At 45.2% G+C, this 22,620-nt stretch overlaps 1 protein-coding gene across 3 annotated transcripts in view; it reads right to left on the reverse strand.

The window, feature by feature from the left end:
- Nucleotides 1–1,411: 1,411 nt before the first annotated feature.
- Nucleotides 1,412–22,620, reverse strand: part of Ift88 (intraflagellar transport 88) — a 107,048-nt gene continuing 85,839 nt past the window's right edge. For 2 of the 3 annotated variants that reach the window (XM_059273570.1, XM_059273568.1), the window contains exons 24-26: nucleotides 18,673–18,739; nucleotides 2,280–2,390; nucleotides 1,412–2,042 (exon numbers count right to left, since the gene is read on the reverse strand). In XM_059273570.1, the coding sequence (XP_059129553.1) occupies nucleotides 1,921–2,042; nucleotides 2,280–2,390; nucleotides 18,673–18,739 (300 nt within the window). In that variant the 3' untranslated portion in view covers nucleotides 1,412–1,920. The remainder of the gene's footprint in view (nucleotides 2,043–2,279; nucleotides 2,391–18,672; nucleotides 18,740–22,620) is intronic. The other variant, XM_059273569.1, reaches the window with a different exon arrangement.

The following is a 22,620-nucleotide window of genomic DNA, read 5'->3' on the forward strand; positions in this document are numbered from 1 at the left end:
GCTGAGTGTACTCCAGCTGAGAATTTCCTACTAGTTCATTGCAATGACTTTGACAAGGTCAGAAGATGATATAATAATAATGCATAATATATAATTATTGCCAAAGTCAAATATTGTTATGAGGTTTTCTGTGTAAAAGGTTGACTTCTCCTTTATTCCTTTGGTTGGATTGAGCTTTTCCTACCCTTTCTGTTTCAACATATCTATACCCTCATATATATATATATATATATATATATATATATATATATATATTTTTTTTTTTTTTTAAATTTTTTGAGAACTTCATACATCTATATCACCTTCCTTCTTCCCCTCCCTCATCCCATGTCCCCCTCTCAAATTCATGATCTCTTTATTATTGCTGTATGTATATACTTAATATATTAAGCATGTAAATGCACACATGTATACATAACTACTGAGTCCGTTTAATTTTGTTTATATGTACATGTCCAGCCAGGGCTCACTTGTGGGACTGGACAACCTATGCAGGAAGAGTTTATCCCTGGAGGAGACTGATTCTCCCTCTCAGAGGCCATTGTAGCTTCTCATCTAGAGGTGGGACCCTGTGGAATCGACCCTGTTCACAATGGCATGTCAGCCGGTGATGTAGTTGTGCTAATCTTGTTCAGGTGGCTATATTTTTGAGATTGTTGAGAACTCACGTGTGATGTTTCTCCATCTTGTATAGGAGATCCTCCCTCACAGCAGATGTTCTAGTCTTCTGGCTCTTACACTCATCCTCCCCTCCATGATTTTCCCTGAACCTTGGGTGCAGGGGTTGCATTGGGGATATATTAGTCAGTGTTGAGCACCCCACAATATCTTCATATTTTAAAATGTTTCTGGGTGACATTTGCTTACAGTCTTAGCTACTCAAGAGCCTGAGGCAGGATCATTTGAGCCCACAAGTTCAATACCAACCACTCTGGACAAGTAAGGTGGAGCAGCAGCCAGTTCTTCAGACAGTCTAGCCCCTCAGACATGTCTAAAGGAAAACACAAGCCATCCTGCCCCAGACGCGTGCTCTAAGCAAAGAGTGGGCCAACCAGTCTTGAGACATTGCTTCACTGTGCACACGGCAGTGGGAACCATTAAAGAGAGCAAGGTTACAGTTTGTTGTTTTCTCTATTTCTGTTGTTATGCTGCCTTCAAAAGGGACCTGTCTTAATAGTGAGACAAGCTTTCCAAAGACTCCAGTCAAGCAGCTTGAATAAAGATCACACATGTATCTTAGTAATTTTAAAGCTCTCTACTGGAACTTTATATATAGTAATAAAGGTAAATTTTGTCACTATATACACAAGCTTTCTTGTGAGTGGGCAGATACTGTGTTGTTCTAAAACACGGACTTCTCACTGTGGGTTGGTGTTACCAGAAAGGCAAGGAAGTCATTGGCCTAAGGTAGTAGAGTAGCTTCATGGGTTTTATTCCATAAAAATGACAGCACAGATCCATCTTCAGAGAACAGAATACACTATTTAAAGTTTCAACAGTGTACAAAATTAAAGTTTGGACATCTGATCTCAGGTTTAACAAGAGCATTATCTTATAAGGCAATTTCTTCCCTTCAGTCAATGACTTACTGGGACAGGGAGAGAGCACAGTTGGGAATGCTTGCCACACAAGCTGGAGGACCTGAGTTCAGACCCCAGAGCCCCTTTACAGAAAGCTGGGTGCGGTGGCAAGTGCTTATAACCACAGCACCAGGGAAGAGGGAGTGGAGACGGGCAGATCCCTGGAGGTTGCTGGCCACTGCCCACACGGCATGTTCAGGCCAGATAGGGACCCTGTCACAAAAATGGTGGATGGACGGTGCCTGGGGAACAGCATCCAAGGCTGTCTTCTGTCTTACAGACATGTACACACACACACACACACACACACACACACACACACACAGTATTAAAGTTTGTATTATTCTGGAAGCAAGTCATCTCCTAACTCTTCATCAGCAAAATCATCCTCGTCGATTCTCTTTTTGGCTGCAGTTTTTGGTCTTTCTATTTGAGGGCCCAGTGGATCCACATAGGAGGCATCTAGGTTTCAAAAGAGATTGTAGAGATTGTGCCATTAGAACAACAGAAAAAATAAGAAACATGAAAGCAATCTAGACTCAGTCCAAACCCAATGACTCTGAGTGAACAGAAAGGCTCTTCCAGTCTGTGACCAGTCTGCACATGCCAAGTTCTCAGCAGTTCCCCAGGGCACACTCGCCACCTCGGGCTCTTCCGTCGCCCGGCTGTGCTGGAGGAGCTGGGGGGACCAGCACTTGCCTATTTCTTTGTTACCGCTACTTTCATAAGGTTCATCTGTCCCAGGCAAAGCTCTGAGCTTGGCACTCAGTCGTTCACTTTTACTACTGGCACTATTGTTCTGGCCACTGTCTGAAAACAAAAATAAAAATGCATTTGTTTAATAAGCTGAGGAATCATGACATCACATTGCACATCTCAAATCATAGGTGTTTGTCAAGAAATACGTAGTCTGTTTCATCAGAAGCCGACTTCTGGGGAATGGAATTCATGTTTGAAAGAAACCTCTTGTTGGAAATCCGAACACATAAAATACCACTTGAGCATCTGCGACCTGCAAATGTGTGCTTACTTACAGGTTTCCGTTTTATTTTTACATGTATTTATTGTGTATGTGTCTGTGTGCACTTGCCAGGCAGACATGTGGAGGTCAGAAGACAACCTGTGGGAGCAGGTTCTCTCCTACTGGACTTTGGGGATTGAACTCAGGTCATCACGCTTGTTGACAAGTGCTTTTCTGTAGTGGGTGGTTGTTTATACCCTTCCCTGAGGCTCGGCCCCAGTGAAGCAGCAGTTAGCTGCTAGATACCTGCCCCTTGGGTGTGGCCGCCAGGAACCCTTAAGACCTGGGATGCACTTATGTGTTCTCTCCACCTCATGGAGTTTGGATGCTGAGACGGACCAGGGCAGAACTCACTAGAGAACAGCTTGGCCCTTGCCTCACCCTTCCAGGATCCTGCTACAGTCCCTTATTTCTGTCTTGTGAGTTAACCCCCAAATACATTCCTTTGATCATTAAGCTGATTCTGTGGATTGGTAGCTATTTAATCGCATTACCTTTCCCTCCCTGAGCCACCTTGCTGTCCCTAGGTTTCAGTTTTAGAGAAGCCATAAGAAGCTGACTGGTCGCCCTGAAGATTACTCCTGGGAAGAAAGAGTTTCTGAAGGAAGGACAAACAGACGGTGCAAAGCAGCCTCATCTCAAGGCTGGCGAGGTGCCTTGAAGGGCAGCACTAGGCTGTTGTTCACTTTGTTTCTGAGACCGGGTCTCATGTATCCTGGGCTCAGGCTGCCCTTGAACTCACTCAGTAGCTGAGAGGTTACCTTCAGTTTCTTATCTTCCTGTCCTCATCTCCCAGGTGCTGGGACTGTGTGTGCATGCCACCACACTGGCTTGTTAGCATCTGGAAACTACTGCAGGCTGTCATCTGAAGTCAGGGTGGGCAAGAAGACCTGTGCCATACAAGCACAGTCTTCAAACATCTGAAGAGGGGTGATTTCCTCTGGGTAGTGAAAAAAGATTTTAGCTCACCACCAGGCAAAACTTAGAAAGAATTGTGGCTGCCAAAAGACAGCACCTATTTGGTGAAAACACTATGTCAGTCAAGATTTTCAGAGACATCAGGCAGTGGTGTTGCATACCTTTAATCCCAGGACTCCAGAGGCCGAGACAGGCGGATCTCTAAATTTGAGGCTGGCCTGGTCTATAGAGTGATACACAGAGCTACACAGAGAAACACTGTCTGGGGGCTGTGGGCAGATTTTCCGAGAGTCTTAATACTAACAGTGGTAGGAAATATCTGTATTTTTTTCTTTTTACCCCCCCTCTTCCCTTCCTCCCTCCCTCCCTCCTTCCTTCCTTCCTCCTTCCCTTTCTTCCTTTCTTTCTCTTCCTTCCTTCCTTCCTTCCTTCCTTCCTTCCTTCCTTCCTTCCTTCCTTCTTTTCTTTTCCCCCAAGACAGGATTTCTCTGTGTAGCCCTGGAATGCTCTATAGACCAGGCTGGCTTCAAACTCGGGTCGCCTGCCTCTGCCTCTTGAGTGCTGGGATTAAAGGCGTGTGCGCCAACATATTCGGCTTGCTCTAGGCAGTTTTATTTTGTTTTTGTTTTGAGACAGGGACTCAGAGTATGACCCTGACTGGCCTAAACTCATTTTTCATCAAGGCTGTCCTTGAACTCACAGAGGTCTTCCTGCCTCTGGGAGAGAGTACTGGGATCAAAGGTAATTCCTAATCATAGAAGATTCAAATCCTGTGAAGAAAAGAAACCTTTAAGGAAATGAAACCTCAGCTGGGTGTAGTGGTACATGCCTAAAGTTCCAGCTAGGAGTTGAAGATCATACTCAGCTACATAATGAGTTCAAGGTCAGCTTGGACACATGAAACCTTGTCTCAAAAACAAAAAATTACTAACCAAGCAACCAAACCCTGACATCCTTTGATAAACCTGATTTGTCCATTTGAAAATGTGGCTGGTGTGGTGGTGCCCACCGTCACTGCCAGCGCTCCACAGGCAAAGGCAGGTAGATCTGCGTGAGGTCCAGGCTAGACAGAGTTACACAGTGAGACACTGTCTCAAACAAACAAACACATAATAAACGTCACTGCCAGCACTCCATAGGGAGAGGCAGGTAGATCTGCGTGAGGTCCATGAGTTACACAGTGAGACACTGTCTCAAATAAATAAATAAATAACAAAAAGGAAAAAATGACATAAGTCTGCTGTATTGCTTGGAGTGGTCTCACACTTTTTTTTTTTTTTTTTTTTTTTTTGGTTTTTTGAGACAGGGTTTCTCTGTGTAGTTTTGGTGCCTGTCCTGGATCTCACTCTGTAGACCAGGCTAGCCTCGAATTCAGAGATCCGCCTGCCTCTGCCTCCTGAGTGCTGGATTAAATGCGTGCACCACCACCGCCTGGCTGGTCTCACACTTCTGTGGGGTCAAATTAACCCCCTGCTTCAGCCTCCTGAGTAGCTTGGGCTAGGGCAGATCACCATGCTTGGCTCATACTACAGTCAGAGGGTATGCTATGAATACCATGGGGCGCAAATAGATTACTAAGCATGAATGAGTCTGGGTGGCTTTTGTGCTTAAATAATGAAAGCGGAGGAGATGGCGGCTCAGTTGGTAACATTGTTAGCATTTAGGCATCTGTACTGGCTTGCCCTTAGGGTCCTGAGAGGATACATCCTCAGCTGCAGCCACCAAGAGCAGCCCCTGTGTGCATCTCTTCCCTTATAAAAGGCGGACCCTGCCTGGTTCTGTTTCTTTCTCTTCCCTTCGCTCTCATCCCCAGGGACTGGTCTCTGCCCCCTCCTCTCCACTCCCTCAATAAACCTCGAATGTGGGCCTGTTGTATGGTGTGACTCCTTCCTGCCGTTTTTAAAACACAACAAAAGTGCTTGCCATGTAGTCATGAGCGCTGACTCCATTCCCTAGAATCCACATTTAAAAAGCCATGGTGTGGTCTCACATGTCTTTAGTCTCAGCAGTGGGGAGACAGAGGCAGGCAGATCTCTGAGTTTGAGGCCAGCATGGTCTACAGAGCAAGTTCTAGGACAGCCAGGGCTAATCAGAGAGAACCTGTCTCTAAAATTAAAAAAATAAATGAAGAAAAAAGAAAGAAAAGAAAAGAAAAGCCAAGAGTTAGTAGGCCCATGCCTGTAATCCCAGCAGTGGGGAGGCAGGGAAGGCAGGGACAGAAGGATCTCTGGGGCTCAAGGGCAGCCAGCCTAGCCTAGTTGGCAGACTGCAGGCCAATGAAAGATCATGTCTCAAAAACCAAGATGGATAGCTTCTGAAGACAATGCCTAAACTTGAGCTCTGGTCTCCGCATATATATACACACAGAGGTGTACATACATGCATGCACACAAATAATAAAATTAAATCACTTGCAATTATATACTCATTTCAATATATCAAAAACCAGTAACTAGTATTTCTGAGGGGAAATGATAAGTTCAGGAAGCAGCCCTTCCTTTCTGTGGCCATGGCTGGAGAGGCAGAACCTCCGGACGGAAGATGGATGCAACACTCTCACCTTACCCCTGACACCAGATCCTCCACCAACCTGTCGTCTGACTACCTGGCTTGTGCATGGACCAACAGGCAGAGAACCTCTGACATCTGCCCCTTTGTTCACCCGTCAGTCCTGCACCTTGCTTCCATGGCCTCCACGGTCCTGCGTGTCCACTTTTGCAGTTGACCTAAACTTGCGTCTTGTTTCTGCAGAGGAAGAGTTTCGGGAAGCTTCTCCAGCAGGGTTCTTTATCTGCCTCTCCCCACAGACTCTTTGCATCTCTATCAGCCTCTGCCTGTCCCTAGGAAAGCCTCTCTGAACTCTGCTGTAACCTCCTTAACTCTTTTGTGGTTATCCTGTAACCTACATTATACATACATGTAGACATGATTACTGTGTGACATGCAACTGTGACCTGAGAGTTAATGTTAGTGCGTCCATCTATGTTTCTTTCATAGTGTACCCATGAGAGTAACCCCGAAATCCAGGCTTCCTGCATGCCACCCGGATTCATGCAGCATATAGTAATAGCTGTCTGGCTGAGAGAAGGGTACAGCATGGCACATGGACCTTCTTTATATGCACGTCCCCAGCTTCTGCAGTGCCAGCTCAATCTGCTGGACTCTACAAAACGCGGCTGTCTCGGTAACAGTAGCTGAACATTTGGACAAACTAAACATGCTGCAAAATGTGGCTGTCTCAGTAACAGTAGCTGAACATTTGGACAAACTAAACATGCTCCGAACTCAACCCAGCTCCAACTCTGGAACAGCACTGGCTTCCTGGCCCTTACGGGCAAGGCTACTGTCTCGGGAATGCTCACAGAAGCTCACAGCAGTTCTTGGTACTGACTCCATCCTGTCCTGGTGACCAATTGTAACATTTTAGTGTTATTGTTTTTACATATGCACTCTTTTTTTTTCCCCTTGTGACAAGGTGATCCTTAAAACCACTTCTTAGATTATTTAATATTAGGCACATGAGTGTTTTGCCTGTGTGTATGTATGTGCACTTCATGAATGCCTGATGTCTGTGAAGTGCTGTGGGATGTCCTGTATGCTGTGAATATATGTTGCTATGATTGATTGATAAATAAAACGCTGATTGGCCAGTAGCCAGGCAGGAAGGATAGTGTAGGCGGGACAAGCAGAGAGGAGAAGGCTGGGTGGAAGAAGGCTGAGTGAGGAGACGCTGCTAGCGCCACAAGAGAAACAGGATGTAAGCCATGAGCCATGTGGTAAGGTACAGATTTATAGAAATGGGTTAATTTAAGATATAAGAACAGATAGCAAGAAGCCTGCCACGGCCATACAAATCTGGTAAGAGAGATTTGTCCTGACCGTGGCCAGGCAGGACCAGGAAAACTCTAGCAACAGTGAAGGTCAGTAGAAGGCATCTGATCTCCTGAAACCAGAGTTACAGATGGTTGTGAACCACCATGTGGGAGCTGGGAATTGAACCTGGATCCTCTGCAAGAACAAGTGTTTTTTAACTCCTGAGGCATCTCTCTAGCACCCATGACAAAGATTTTTTCAATATAAGGTCTACTCACTAAACCAAGTAAGGTTAAGGGGCCTAACTATATAGACTTCCACCACATGTTTTCTTCAAATAAAAAAATGAATTCAATTCCCAACAAGTCAGTCTTTGCTTATTTAGAAAGAGTATGCTTCCTAATAAGGCAGGTAATCATAGAGAATAACTTGGGCTGTGCATATAGCCATCTCTGAACAATGTACCTAGCAACCTGTTAGCACCTAGGACCCTAACCTTTACAGAGCTGTATATAGACTTGTGCTAAACAAGAATACTAAATTACTCTCCTGAGCAGCCCTTTGATACTCCTTGGTTTCAAATGAACATATCCTAGAGTACCATCTGGGAACTACAGGCAATGGGCCAATCCGCCCTAGACTGGTTTTGGGGACATGTGCAAGTAGGCAAACTGTGTCCTCAAAGTGAACTTTTAAAGAAAATTCTCTACTTCCATCTATGCCTGTGTATAATTTGGGCATACGTAATTTGGGCATACCTATGATTAAAATCAGACGCATTGTGGGAAGGGACATGCACAGTGAGCAAGGGCTGATGTAAATCCACACCTTCCAGGCAGAAGAGGAGAACCACCTAAATTGCACCCATACGAACCAAACTCCCTCTACAGTTAAACTCTGGAAAAGGAAGTCCCAAAGCAATCATTGGAGCCAGCCCTGAGTACCCTCAGTTGGGTGGCCTGCTCTTAGTCCGGACAGTGTTCATCTCCAGTTCTAGTTGTTGGCTTTGATAAGGTTCCTTGCTATTCTGCAATCTACATGGGCTTTAATTTCATTCTTAAGTAAGAGGCCAAGAACCTAGAACACCTGGCCCAGTCCCTGCCCACTGACAACACAGAATGAAAATTATTTATAGTGGTTGATAAACTCAAGGCAGGAAAAAAAAATTGGTAAAGAGAACATGCAATGTATGTGATTCATTTTTGTTAATTTTCTAAATGGTTAGAATAAGATAAAGGTTTTGTTGTTGCTTTTGAGATAGGGTTTCTCTGTGTCACCCTGGCTGTCCTGGAACCCACTCTGTACACCAGGCTGGACTTGAACTCATAGAGATCTTCCTGCCTCTGCCTCCTAAATGCTGGGGTTAAAGGCGTGTGTTTCCCGGCAAGGTTGAGGTTTTAAAATCAGATTCAAAGGCAATGATTTGCCCAAACTGAGTACATATTACCTTTATATGTGTAATGAAAACAAGAACAACTCCTGGACATCCTTCTTCAGTACCAGTGATGGTTTACATTTTTGTGAGTATTAACGACTCTGATGCACTTTCATCAAGAGGAAAGGATACAGCACTTTCACTGGGCACCTGATAGCCTGAAGGTGACCTTTATCTTAAATATTTCCATGAAATCACATCCATAAAACACTTTAAACAACCAATAACATTCCTTGCATTTTTCTCATTTTATTGATTTCTGGGCACTTTCTAGTGAACATTAATACTGTACTCTGGCTGCACCTCTGGAAATTGTGATATTAAGGCATCCAAGTCTTAGGGCTCCTAAAGGCAAAATCCTCTCTCTTAAATAGAGCTAGGAAGCCTGCTAGCAGATCCTGTCCAGGGTAGGTAGCAGGGGCCTGCAGGAACTGTCACAGGCCAAAGCAGAGAAGAATTATATTTGGGGCTATATCTAGTTCACACTTCATTTATCCTTAGTGTTTTCTACCACAAATAATGTGCTAAATGTGTGTGTGTGTGTGTGTGTGTGTGTGTGTGTGTGTGTAACTCTGTCTGCATCTGGGTCTCTGTCTCTGTCTCTGTGTGTGTGTGTGTGCTTTGTGTGCACGCATGTGCGTGTAGATATGCATGGGGACATGTGCACATTTGCACGGAGGCCAGAGGACGACCTCAGATGTCATTCTTCATCATGTGCCATGGACCTTGTTTTTTTTTAAGAAACAGTCTCTTACTGGCCTGGTAGTCACTGATTAGCACAGGCTAGCCCACTGGCACAGCTTCAGGGAGGGAGCCTTCTGTCTCCACCTCCCCAGTACTGAGATCACAAGCAGGTGCACTACACACAGCTCTTTATGTGGGTTCTGGGGATCAGATCTGAGACCTCTTGTGCTTGCATGGTAGGTACTTTACAGACTGAGCTATTATCTCTCCAGCCCTGATTATCTTTTAAGAAATAAGACCCCCAAATTTAGTTGAATAGGAATTCTACTTCTATTTTTATAGCGACAGTATTTTGCCCACGGTGGTGAGAAAGATAAAGAAAACAGGAAAAAGAAACCATTTGTCATTGACATGAAGACAGATTGGTGGTAAGGGGTAGAAATTACAATTCTCCCCCACCTCCCCAGACAGGGTTTCTCTGTGTAACAGCTCTCTCTGGCTGCCCTGGAACTCACTTTGTAGACCAGGCTGTCCTTGATCTCACAGAGATCCACCTGCCTCTGCCTCTCAAGTGCTAGGATTAAAGGCGTGCGCCACCACTGCCTGGCCCTGATTATCTTTTTTTTTTTTTTTTTTTTTTGGTTTTTCGAGACAGGGTTTCTCTGTGTAGCTTTGCGCCTGTCCTGGAACTCACTTGGTAGCCCAGGCTGGCCTCGAACTCACAGAGATCCGCTTGGCTCTGCCTCCTGAGTGCTGGGATTAAAGGCGTGCGCCACCACCGCCCGGCATCTGATTATCTTTTAAAAATAAGTTCCATTAAGGACATGGACATTTGATTTATTATTTTATGCATATGGGTGTTTTGCCTGCACGTATATCTATGCACCACCTGTATGCCTGGTACCTACAGAAAGACCAGAAGAGAGCACTGGATCCCCTGGAACTGGAGTTATAAATGGTTGTGAGCTGCCACGAAAGTGCTGGGAATTGAACCCGGGTCCTCTGCAAGAGCAGCCAGTGCTCTTTACTGAGCCACTTCTCCAGCCCTGAGGGGCACAGACCTTTTAAGGTCTTGGTGAACATTCCCAGCCATCCCCAGCAGGATGGAGCACTTTAGACAGCAGGTCTTCAGTTCATAAAGACTTCACGTCTTGATGGGCACAGTGTCATGGACCTATGACCCCAGTGCTGGTGAGGCAGAGGCTGGAGGATTGCTGGAAGTGTAGACCTAATTTGGGCCACATAGCAAGTTCTATGATAGGCAGGGCATGGTACACAGGGAGACATTGTCTCAAGAAAGCAAACAAAAATAAACCCACTCAGCAGAAACAAAGCCAAGGGAAACAAACCCCTGCCCACCTCACTGCAGCTGGACGCCCTTTTTAAGACAGTGCTGATTTTCTGAGTTAGCTGGCCTGTCCTTCGTGTCCAGTGAGGTTGCATGTGTCACTCCCATGCACATGAGGACAGTGTTTCTTCTCTCCCTGCAACCCACTGACTCCTTGGATCACTAGATGTTGTCACTGCCTCTGACTGGCCTGAAACTGCTCTCTCCAGGGCCTACTGGCCCTTCAGTTATCAAGGACCAACTGATCCATCCATACCCTGTAATTCTTCAACCTTCCTTTCTCTGGAGCTAAGAAACCCTTCAAATGTCACCTATCAGCTTCCTGATTTTGAAAGAAAGTACCTCCTAAAACAAAGGTTTTCAAAATAACAAAAAAGCCCACCATTTATCAGAATATGTCATCAACACAGTGGCTATGATCCTTCCAAATCTGTTATTCAAGGATTTGCCTTTGTGAGCTCTAACTCTGGTTTCCTAATTCATTAGGCATTTTAAAAGTTATTTTTGGTCTTTCTTCCACCCCCCAAGATGATACTGATATAAAAGTAACTGAGAAGACACAGTCTCACAGTGTGAGGAACTATTGGTATCTAGAAATGCTGAGGCAAACAGACCCTCATCTTTACATAGCTGTCCAGCTATGGTCCCCACCGTCTCTCCGCTGTGATCTAAACACACTGTACACAATCAGCTGACACAGGGAGACTTTGGAGAAGCTGACCCTGCCAGCCACAGTCACTTGACTCCTCATGAGAGGAGAGGGAGCCTATGCAGGGATTCAATAAAGACACAAGCAAAGAAACACTGATTTAATATTTTGTCTTTTTGTTTGTTTGTTTTCGAGACAGGGTTTCTCTGTGTAGCTTTGGAGCCTGTCCTGGAACTCACTCTGTAGACCAGGCTGGTCTCGAACTCACAGAGATCCGCCTGCCTCTGCCTCCCAAGTGCTGGGATTAAAGGCATGTGACACCACCGCCTGGAGATTTAATATATTTTATAAAAATCATTTGAATTTTAAATGTTTAAATAGCTGACATGTAAAGTGGATCGGGAGGAAAAGGCAGAAGGACAGTGGCATTTACTGAGTACCTACTATGTTAGGAACTGGATATGACTTATTTGTTGGTAGAGAGGTGCACCGGGGCATGGTGGTACACACCAGAAACCCCAGCACTTTGGAGGCTGAGGCAGGAGGATTGAACACTGAAGGACAGCTTGGATTACATAGCAAGATCTTTTCTTTCTTTCCTCCTTCCTTTCCTCCCTCCATCCTTCCTTCCTCTCTGTCTCTGTCTCTTTCTTGAGACAGGGTTTCTCTGTGTAGTCCTGGAACTTGCTCTGTAGACTAGGATGGCCTTGAATCTGCCTGCCTCTGCCTCCTGAGTACTGGGACTAAAGGCGTCCACCACCACACCTGGCTCAACAAGACCTATTTCAAAACAGAAAGAAAAATGAAGCTAGGAAGATCAGAAGGAAAACAAGGGAATAACAGATAAAGTAAGTTTGTGTGTTGCTGGGCAGTGGTGGCATATGCCTTTAATCCTAGCATTTGGGAGATAGAGGCAGGGGGATCTCTGTGAGTTTGAGGCCAGCCTGGTCTATAGACCAAGTTCTAAGACAGCCAAGACTACACAGAGAAACCTTGTCTTGAAAAACCAAAAAAAGTTTGTGTGTATGCATATGCATACAATAGATATACATAAAATTCACACGTGAGGCTGGGAAGATGGCTCAGCAGGTGGATGCTTGCCACTAAGCCTAACAACCCGAGTTTGATCCCTGGGACCTATGTGGTGGAAGGCGAGAACTGACCTCCACAAGCACAGCATGTCCATGCATGTATGCCACACCCAAATAAATAAATGTGATAATAAAAATGAAAATGAAATACACATAAATAAATGTGTGTGTATATATTTATATCTGTAAATTAAAACAATACTATTGTGTATGTGGGCACACACACCATAGCATGTGTGTGGAGGTCACAGACAACTGTGGAGTCGGTTCTCTCCTACCTTTACCTGGGTCCTGGGGATTGAAGTCAGGTCACTTGACGTTCATGGCAAGTGCCTTTACTCTCTGAGTTACCTCACCAGCTGTGACAGTTAACTGTTAACTCGACACCTGGGAGGCAAGTCTCTGAGAAGCTGTCTAGATTAAGGTTAGCCTCTGAGAATGTGTTAAGGGACCGAGTTCGAGTTCCAGAATCCACGGAAAGTATAAGAGAGAACCAACTCTACCAAGTTGTCTTATGACCGCCACACACATTTTATGACACACGTGTGCCCTTCTGTCATACATAAGCACACACAGTAAAGAAACAACAGAAAAGAATATGGATATAGTACTAGGGCAGACAGCAGCATCTCCAGTTCTTCTGAGTGAGGTCTGGGCCCCACTGGCCCTAACCCAGGATATGCCCTTACCCAGGGTATGCCCTTACCCAGGGGATGCCCACTACCCAGGGTATGCCCTTACCCAGTGAATGCCCACTACCAAGGGGATGCTCTTACCCAGGGGATACCCACGTCAGACATTATTTTAAAAGCTCTCCCTGTGTGAACTCACTTCTTCCTCTTGGCAGCTCCATGCAGGGGTCCTAGTCTCCTCTCATGTTACTGACAGGGAACTATGACAAAGAGCTTGATTTGACAAAGGGGTTCATAGACACCGAGTGAGTTCAGGGGACTAACCACAGTGATCTTAAACTCAGCACAAGCTAAGGGCCGGAGGAAAACCAGAAGTGGGCCACAAAAGCACATAGCTGTTAAGGAGCTGAGGCGTAACTGACATCTTAGGAGAAGGGCATGGACACAGAATCTCACAGCCCAGGAAGTATATTTGCTCAGATCATGGTAAACTGGTACTTAGACCACAAGGACAGTACCACCTGTCACGACCATCATGGCCAGCTTCGTCTGCACAGGGTCTGGCACACTACAGACCTGAGTCTTTTTGTACATACAGCAAGCTAAGGAAAGGTGATACATTTTCAGTGGTTGCAAAAGGCAAAGAAGAATATATTGGAACATTTAAATATCATGGTCTTCAAATCCTTATGTCTGATAATTTAGTCTGATGCCCATTCATTTATATAAGGTATGTAGATGCTTTCATAATTCAATGGCAGAATGGAATCATATCACTGACATGTGGTCTGTAATCCTAGATTATCCATGCAGGGTCTGGTTTGGTTTACAGATTCCTAAACCAAATGGAACACCCCGCAGAGCAGCTTAACAGTGGGAGCTAACATGTGCAGAGTTCTGGATTCTAACACTGAGGGTTTGGCATGGCATGTCCCTCCATCCTCTAATGCTTATCCCTAGGAAGGCATACGTGCTGCAGAGTGGTCGGAAACTAGGGTGTCCAGCAAAACCATCACCTTGATCTCTGGAGTGAAGGGCTGCTCTAGGTGCAATTGGCAGGAACAATACTCAGAGACATGACAGTCCCCAGCCTGGCCTTCAGGGCTTGCTTCTCCACAAGAGTGGGCCACTCCCTCCCTCCAGGTGACTCAGGTATGGTACCGCCACTCCAGGACACAGCCTAGGAGTCTCTCCTGGAGGCATAGGAGTGTGGCCTTTTCACTCTGCTTGCAATACCACAAAACCCCAGAAAAACTATGGAAAGGTGTTTTCTAAACAAAAACAAAAACAAAAAAAAAATGCCTGCTTTGGGACTATAATCTCCAAATCAAATTTGGACTTTTACAAAACTAAAATGTCCTTCAGAAAGTTGACTGAAAAGTGAATTTCTGTTCACTGAGCCATAGTGCTTTTCATTATAAAATCAATTGGAGCATAAAACAGATATATTTTCACTGGAGGAGTTCACAACCAGGACATGGTCAAAATCACATGAAAAACACAGCAAGCCACTAAAATTACACAGAGAAAATGAAAAAGAGCAATTTAAAACAAAACCTTAATAACAAAGCACTCAGACGAATCCACAAAGCCATGGTGGGGCACTGAATGCTTTACCAGGAAGCATCCTTGAGACTCGAGGACAGGCACACAGGAGAAGGACAGGCAGACACGTGCAGATGGTTCCCTGGCTCTTCAATGGAGCCAGCACACCAGGTGAGAACAGGAATGCTGGGACTACTCTGAAACTGTGAATATGTGCTTCTGATTTTGATGATGCTGACATTCTTGATGTAGTGTTTTTGCATGTCTACCAATAGCTGCTAAACCTTGCCCCCAACCTCTGCTTGTAATGCATTTTTACCTCAAGCAGTTACAAATATTTAAGTTCACTTAACTTTAGTTAATTCTGTAAAAATAAAGTTCTGAAAACTCTGGGCATGCCTGTGGCCTCATACATGGGAGCTGAAGCAGGAGTATGGCTGGGAGTTTCAAGGGAAACCTGGGCCACCACAGCAAGTGTGTCTCCAAAACACCTACAGCAATTGGTATATACTGGAGGATAAATGTGTCCCAGGCAGTGTGGAGGCCAGCTCCACGGTTGTGCACATAATTCCTACACCATGGGAAGGAGCACCTCAGGGTGACACCTTGTAGTGACAGGGACAGGGTGAGACCTGAGGCAGATGAGCACACTGGCACGCACTGGGAACTGATTGTGGTAACAGCAGGAATGACCTTTCCTGTAACTGTGTCACACTCAGTTTGGGTATTAACTCAGAGTAGAGCCGTGGTTCTTCCAGCACGGGCTGGGGTGCCACAGCGGGGCAGCAGGGCCGGGAGCTCCTCAGACTCGGTAGTGAAAGCCTTTCTTCCCCATCTGATCCATGGATGTATGGAAGCTGAGTTCTGCCATGCTGCAAAGACCGCCAGGAATCCCAGGTTCGCCATGGAGGTGTGGAGAAGGGGCTCTTTTGTCCGGGGGTAGGGGCAGGGGCTCCCAAGTCAAGACAGAAGGCGGCAGCCACAGCCTGGTTATTCTGACTGCAGGGTGGGTGCTGACAGAGGTGCTCACATCCGACAGCAGGATGAAGGGAGGACGTCGGAATGACGTGCGTGAGGTGTCAGAAAAGAAGGGACAAAAAGGCCAGTGCTAGGAGAAGCCGCAGCCCCCGGGGAAGGTCCTGGGGAGCCCTTTAAACTGGTGCCAAGCAAACCAAGCGACATGAGGCCCTGCTTGGAAAGTGCCACCAGGGCCAAGTTTCTCCTTGGAACAGCTTTTTGTGAGCATAAAGCTCGCTTGTGTGTTAGCAGTATTTGTTTTGGCCTGAAGTGGACTGGATGGGAAAAAGCAAACCTGATTAAAACTGGCAGTGGAGCAGGGGGAGGCAGGGCTGGGGCAGCCTCCCCTGACATACAGGGTGCCTTCTCTCACTCAGCCCTGGCTGTGCAGGAGTTCAGGGCAGTTTGGAAGAGCTGCTGGGGGCTGGGCAGTCTTCCCGTAGACTTTCCCGACTACCTCCCAGCTCTCCTTTTGGCTGCAGCGCCCTTCACAGACCTGGGGGCTCTAAGGCAGGCTTTCAGAGTGGAAACCCAGGAGGCTCAGCCTTCCAGAGGGATTTCACAGGCTTCCAAATGAACAAGCAGCTCTGAACACTGAGTGTAGGCTGGTTAGCATTAGGAACAGGCTAGTCTTTATTCTGAAAACTCAAGGTTTTCAGAGGTGCTGTCCTCAGGGCTACTAGAATGTCTTCTCTCTCTCTCTCTCTCTCTCTCTCTCTCTCTCTCTCTCTCTCTCTCTCTCTCTCTCTCTCCTCCCTCCCTCCCTCCCTCCCTCCCTCCCTTTCTTTCGTTTAGTTTTTCTGTAGCCTGGGCAGACCTGGAACCCACTATTTAGCACAAGCTAGCTTCAGATCTGTGGTGGCAATCCTCCTGTGTCAGCCTCCCAGGTGCGGGGCTCACAGGGGGAACCATCTCACCCAGTTTGGTCCTAGAACTTTAATGCACGATGACTACTCTCCTAAAGGTTAGCTATGAAAGGGATACTCGATTTTAAAGGAGCCTAGGTCACAGATCTTCCTGTTGCTATGATCAAGCACTATCAGTTTCGTCTGGGGAACCTTCTAAGCTTCTTTTGTTGGGGGGAAGGCGGGGATGATAGGGTCTTGGTTTGTAGCCCACATTGGCCTGGAACTCCAGCTCCTCTTCCCAGGGCTGAGGTCACAGGTGGGCACCATCTGGCCTGGCTCAGGAATTTCTTTTAATGGGTGCATAGTGCTTGCCACCCAATACTTGGCTAATACCATCTTTTGATAGAGATCCTCAATCTCTCACCTCCAGTTCAAAAGTCCACAAGCTGTGAAGGCCAGCTCTCCAGGTGGCCATATGTGAACTTCCTGGATATAAAACATGGTTAGAGGCCTTACTCTCTTTTTTTTTTTTTTTTTTTTCCAGAGCTGAGGACCAAACCCAGGGCCTTGCGCTTGCTAGGCAAGTGCTCTACCACTGAGCTAAATCCCCAACCCCGCCTTACTCTCTTTAGTGGGGCTATTCATATGTGACACTGGATTAAGAACACCATGCTTGACTGTGAAGTGTTACACACAGCTTTCAGGAGACGTGGTTAATACTCCACACTAACTTCTGGGTTCACAATCTGCTCAGCTCAGAACTTCTGGACAGGGGCACATGGACTTTATAGTTGCCTCCAGCTAATGAAGGAGTGGTGGCCTAGATCTCTCAGACTCAAGACTCAGTTCAGTCTCACTGAAGGTCAAGTGGATTCTATGAAGTATGAGGTGGGAAGGTGTCTGGGAGACAGGGACAGTAAGAAGACAGTGGTGTCCATCAGGCCCATGGGATGCTGACAGGAAGGACCACTGCTTTGACACAGCTCACGCCTTTGATGCTCCTGACATTTAGGCTCAACACTGCTCCTCTGCACTTCTCAAACTGTGTCATGGCTCCTGTGGCCTAAGGAGAAACAGGCCAGGAGGTAGAGGTCTGGCTAAGAATATATGCCACCAATAACAACTGCCTAAACATAGCAAACTAGAGCGCCAAATTCATGGTAGAATCTGTCTCAACTGCAGTTTTCTATCCACAGGAAAGTCAGAAACCCATGTGCTTCTCTCCCAAGCAGCCCCGGCAGTGGCCCCGAAGCCTGTCTTTCTAACTAGATGTCAAGAGCCTCGCCTGCAGGGACCACATCCTGTTCACCTCCTCTTCTCACCGCTGTGCTCCTGGATTAGAACACTACAAGGCAACACTGTTGGTTCGTTAGCCAGAGCAAGGTCGTGTGTAGGACAGTGCTGAGTGGGGAATGAAAGAATGTAGGAAAAGCCAAATCTTAATCTTAATTTAGCATTTTTAAAAATTAGCTTCTTTAAGATGATCACATTTCTACTGTCACTACCACTACCTGACAGAAGCTGAGAAAACAAGAATAGAAAATGTCCTATAATGTTTTATCAACAAATGATGCCACAAGGAGCCAAGATGAAGGAATTGAAAACATGTCAAGAACTTCAAAAGCATGTCAAGTATTTATGGCTGACTCACAAGCAGAAGTACGCTGTCAAGATCAAGACGGTGACTCATATCTCCTTGTCAGACTGGTGCTGCCACCGAGGTCAGACTAAAGACCTGGGCTGTCAGCATCCCCAAGACCACACTACTACTCATGCTAAGTTCTTTAAATGGGAATTCTGAAATCTTAACAGTAAACCTCATTCATGGGCAATAGCATATGCCCATCTATGCTCTTCCCCGACCAGTGGGCAGAAACAGGCATGCAATTTGAGAACTAAAATATGGTAACATTTACAAACACTCACATACCTAGCAGAACAACCACTTGCCAAGTCAGAATAAGGGAGGTATCACTGTGTACATAAATCAACAGATGAAGAACATAAAACATAAAGAGGACCTTTCTGGACGACTTCAGTGTTTCTAGAAACCTGTCGAAGCCAGTGTTCTAGAGCACAGGAGACACTCACCACTGCCAGAGCTCCCCTCTCGTTTGCTGCGAGAGCCTCCGCCGCTGTCTCTGCCCGATTTTATGCGCTAAAGCAATAGGAAGACAAGTAGAGAAGAATTAGTGACATTCTTTCGGAACCACACACAGCGAAAGAGTGAGTATAAAACTAGCATTAGCACATGACCCTCAGGACTGATTCATCACCACCCAAGAGCCGAGTCAACAGGAAAAAGGACAGAATCTTTTGCTTGCTTTTCAAGACAGGGATTCATTGTGTAGCCTTGGCTGTCCTGGAACTCGATCTGTAGATCAGGCTGGCCTCGAACTCACATGGATCTGCCTGCCTTTGCTGAGACTAAACGCATGTACCATCACACCTGGCTGGACAGGATCCATTTGAAAGTAAAGTCTGACCTCCCAGGATCTACAGAGTAAACCAATGGCATTTTTACTCAACAACAACCTTTGCACAGCCAAGCAGTTAACAAATTAAACAGCACTTTCTTGACGAGAAGATTCAGGACTCAAACATAGTAATAGTTTGAGAAGAAAAGTGGAAAAGGAGAAAAACATGTATCAAAGGCCATTTCCTACCCTATCCCTAAACTGTAACAGTTGGCCCAGTTCATTGGAGAGTTTAAAAAAAAAAAGCAACCTGACATTAAACTTCTAAATAAAAGCATTATTAAAATCTCACATATAGCCGGGCTGTGGTGGCGCACTCCTTTAATCCCAGCACTCAGGAGGCAGAGCCAGGCGGATCTCTGTGAGTTCAAGGCCAGCCTGGACTACCAAGTGAGTTCCAGGAAAGGCGCAAAGCTACACAGAGAAACCCTGTCTCGAAAAACCAAACCAAACCAAAACAAAACAAAAATCTCACATATAGTTATGGTTTGTCCAACAGCTACTTTTTTGAATCCTCAGAAGCATTTAAATAGGCATCCTTGAGCTGTGATAGTGTCATGTGAGCAAGTGAGTGTATATGTGTATGTTTGTGGTACGCATGTGCACATGCATTGAGGTCTGAGGTTGATGCTGAATGTCTTTTTAGTTGCTCTTTATCTTAATTTTTGAGACAGGCTTTCCAAACCTGGAAGTCAGGGATTTGGCTACACTGGCTAGCTGGCAAGTTCCAGGGATCCTCTTGTCTCTGTCCTTCTGTGCTGGGATTACAGATGTGTGCCATGCTCACTCAGCCTTTTATATGGGTACTGGGTATCAAACTCAGGTCCTCTGGCTTGCTTGGAAAGCTGTGATAGTCTTTAAATTTCCTTCCATAATATATGGTTGTTTTGTGTTTTGCCTAAGTGTCAAGCTTTTTATTTAGAGCTGTTTTTTTTGTTTGTTTGTTTTTGAGACAGGGTTTCTCTGTGTAGTTTTGGTGCCCGTCCTTGAACTTGCTCTGCAGACCAGGCTGGCCTCTAACTCAGAGAGATCTGCCTGCCTCTGCCTCCTGAGTGCTGGGATTAAAGGTGTGTACCACTACCGCCCAGCTAGAGCTGTTTCTTAATTAAGTATTTTATTTAATATTCATACATGCATAAAATGTATGTGCCCAACCCAACAATTCATCAAAAAATGTAATAATTGTAAATATACAAGCACTAAATGTTGGAGTTCCTGGTTTCATAAAAATAAACATAGGAAGGTCAGATAGTCCTGAAACAATAATAATAACTGACTTCAGCACTCCATTTTTCTCTTAGATAGGTCATCCAAGCTAAAAAAAAAACTCAATAAACTGCAGAGTTCAATTACACTATAGATTAAATAGACTTAACATATCTACAGAATATTCCATCCAATGGATATGGGATATACATTCTTCTCAGCAGCCCATGGAATAGTCTCTAAAATAGGTTACATGCTAGGCTACAAAGCAAATCTTAACAGCAACAAACAAAGTAATGCCTTACACCTTATCAGTTAGCAGTTGAATAAAACTAGAAGTCAACAGCAGGAAGAAACAGAAAATACAGAGTTGGAGACTGAACAATATACTTTGAGTGACCAGCAGGATGTTAAAGAAATCAGGAGAAATTTAAAAATTCCTAGGATCAGATGAGATCACTCTTCATCAGAACCTTTGGAATATAGCTGAGGCAGTTGTAGGAGGAAAGTTGATGGCTACGAGCATGCACATTAAACATTAAAGGCCAGTGGGATAGCTCAGGGGGTGAAAGTACTTGCCCAGCAAGTCTCGTGACCTGAACTTGATCCCCAGAACCCACTCTAAAGGTGGAAGTAGAGAACCAAGTCTACAGAGTTGTCCCCTGACTTCCACATGTGCACTGTTGCAGGCATGCCCCACCCCAATCACGCACACACTCACAATAATACCATTTTTAGTTAAAGAAAGCTGAAATAAATAACCTAATGATGCACCTCAAGGTCTTAGAAAAACAAAACTAGGATGAATTCCAAAACAGTAGATGGCAACAAATAATACAATCCATTAGTGAAATGGAGACTAAGAGGAGAACACATAGAATTAAACCAAACAAAGGGTTGGTTCTTTGAAAAAACACAAAGATTGAAAATCCCTAGCCAATTTAACCAAACTGAGGAGAAAAAAGATTCACATTAATAACATTAGAGATGAAAAAGTGAGATTACTACAGAGTCCAGTGAAATCCAGAGGTTACTACAGAATACTCTGAAAACTTACATTTCAAAAGACTGGAAAATTTAGAAGAAATAGATAAATTCCTAGACACATACAAATGACCAGAATTGAATCAAGAAGATAAAAATAACTTAAACAGATCTACAACTAGCAATGACGTTGAAAGTGTAATAAAGAGTCTAACAATGCCCAGGACCGGCTGGATTCACTGTCAAACTCTACCATTCATTGGAAGAGCTAACACCACTGTTCCTCAAATTGTTCTATAAAACAGAAGGAGAAAGAACACTATTCCAAATTCATCCTATAAATCTGGCATACCTAATACCAAAACTGGGAAGGACAGGACAAAAAATTGAGAACACTCTGAAACAATTTCACTGATAAACAAAGGCATAAAAATTATCAGTAAGATATATTTGCCCAAGAACACATTAAAAAGGCCATACATCCTAACCACAATGGCTCCAGTACAAGGCTGTAGAACAGTTCCACAGATGCAGATTAACAAAGGGAATACAGTGCACAGGCAGACCTAAGTACAGAAATCATGATGACCTCCATGCATGCAGAAAAGGCTGTCAACAATGTTCAACATCTCCACGATAACAGCCTTGAAGACCCTATGAACAGAACTAAAGATTCCAAGTAGCCAAAGCCATCCTACACAGAAAGAACAACGCTGTAAGTGTCCTAACACCCAGCTTCAGAGCCACCCCATCAAATGTGAAGACGGCTCCTGCATCCTGCTCAGGTGGCCCTAGGTGGGAACAGGACACTTAGGAAGGTAAGTTGAGCTTCCACAACCATCAACTTAGTTTATCCACCATGTTGCCCCCGCCCTCAGCTACAACCTTCTACCCCGTTTGATCCCCGTTTCCCTAACAACCATTTAAACTTCTGCGTTCTGTCCATCTAGACTCCTGGCCCACCTTGGTCAGCCCTGTCTGACTCATTTCTCTGGTTCACTCACCAAGAGAAACATAAGCCTTGGCTGCTTCTGTGACTCGCCTCTTTCCCAGGACACTGGGAAATGGCTAAGCACACCGATGGACACCACAGAGCATCAACGGTATACTCAGCATCTCAACCCATGCCCATAAAACTCCATTCTCTCTCCTCTTCACCTGTGGCTAGTAAGGTCCTGCCTGCTGTATGGACTAGAGGTGAGAGCACCCCATTAGGCCTCTAAGTCGTCCTCCAGCTCTTCTACTCAGAGATGCCCTGTGTGTCCCTGGTGGCTTCCCCCTTGTCTCTGCTGGCTCAAGGTTTTCACAAACATCCTGTGTGTAGAACGGTATTTATCCTTCCTTCCAGCTCAACATTCATGTGCATTCAAAT

The sequence above is a fragment of the Peromyscus eremicus genome, chromosome 9 (assembly GCF_949786415.1).
Source record: "Peromyscus eremicus chromosome 9, PerEre_H2_v1, whole genome shotgun sequence".
Classification (NCBI taxonomy): domain Eukaryota; kingdom Metazoa; phylum Chordata; class Mammalia; order Rodentia; family Cricetidae; genus Peromyscus; species Peromyscus eremicus.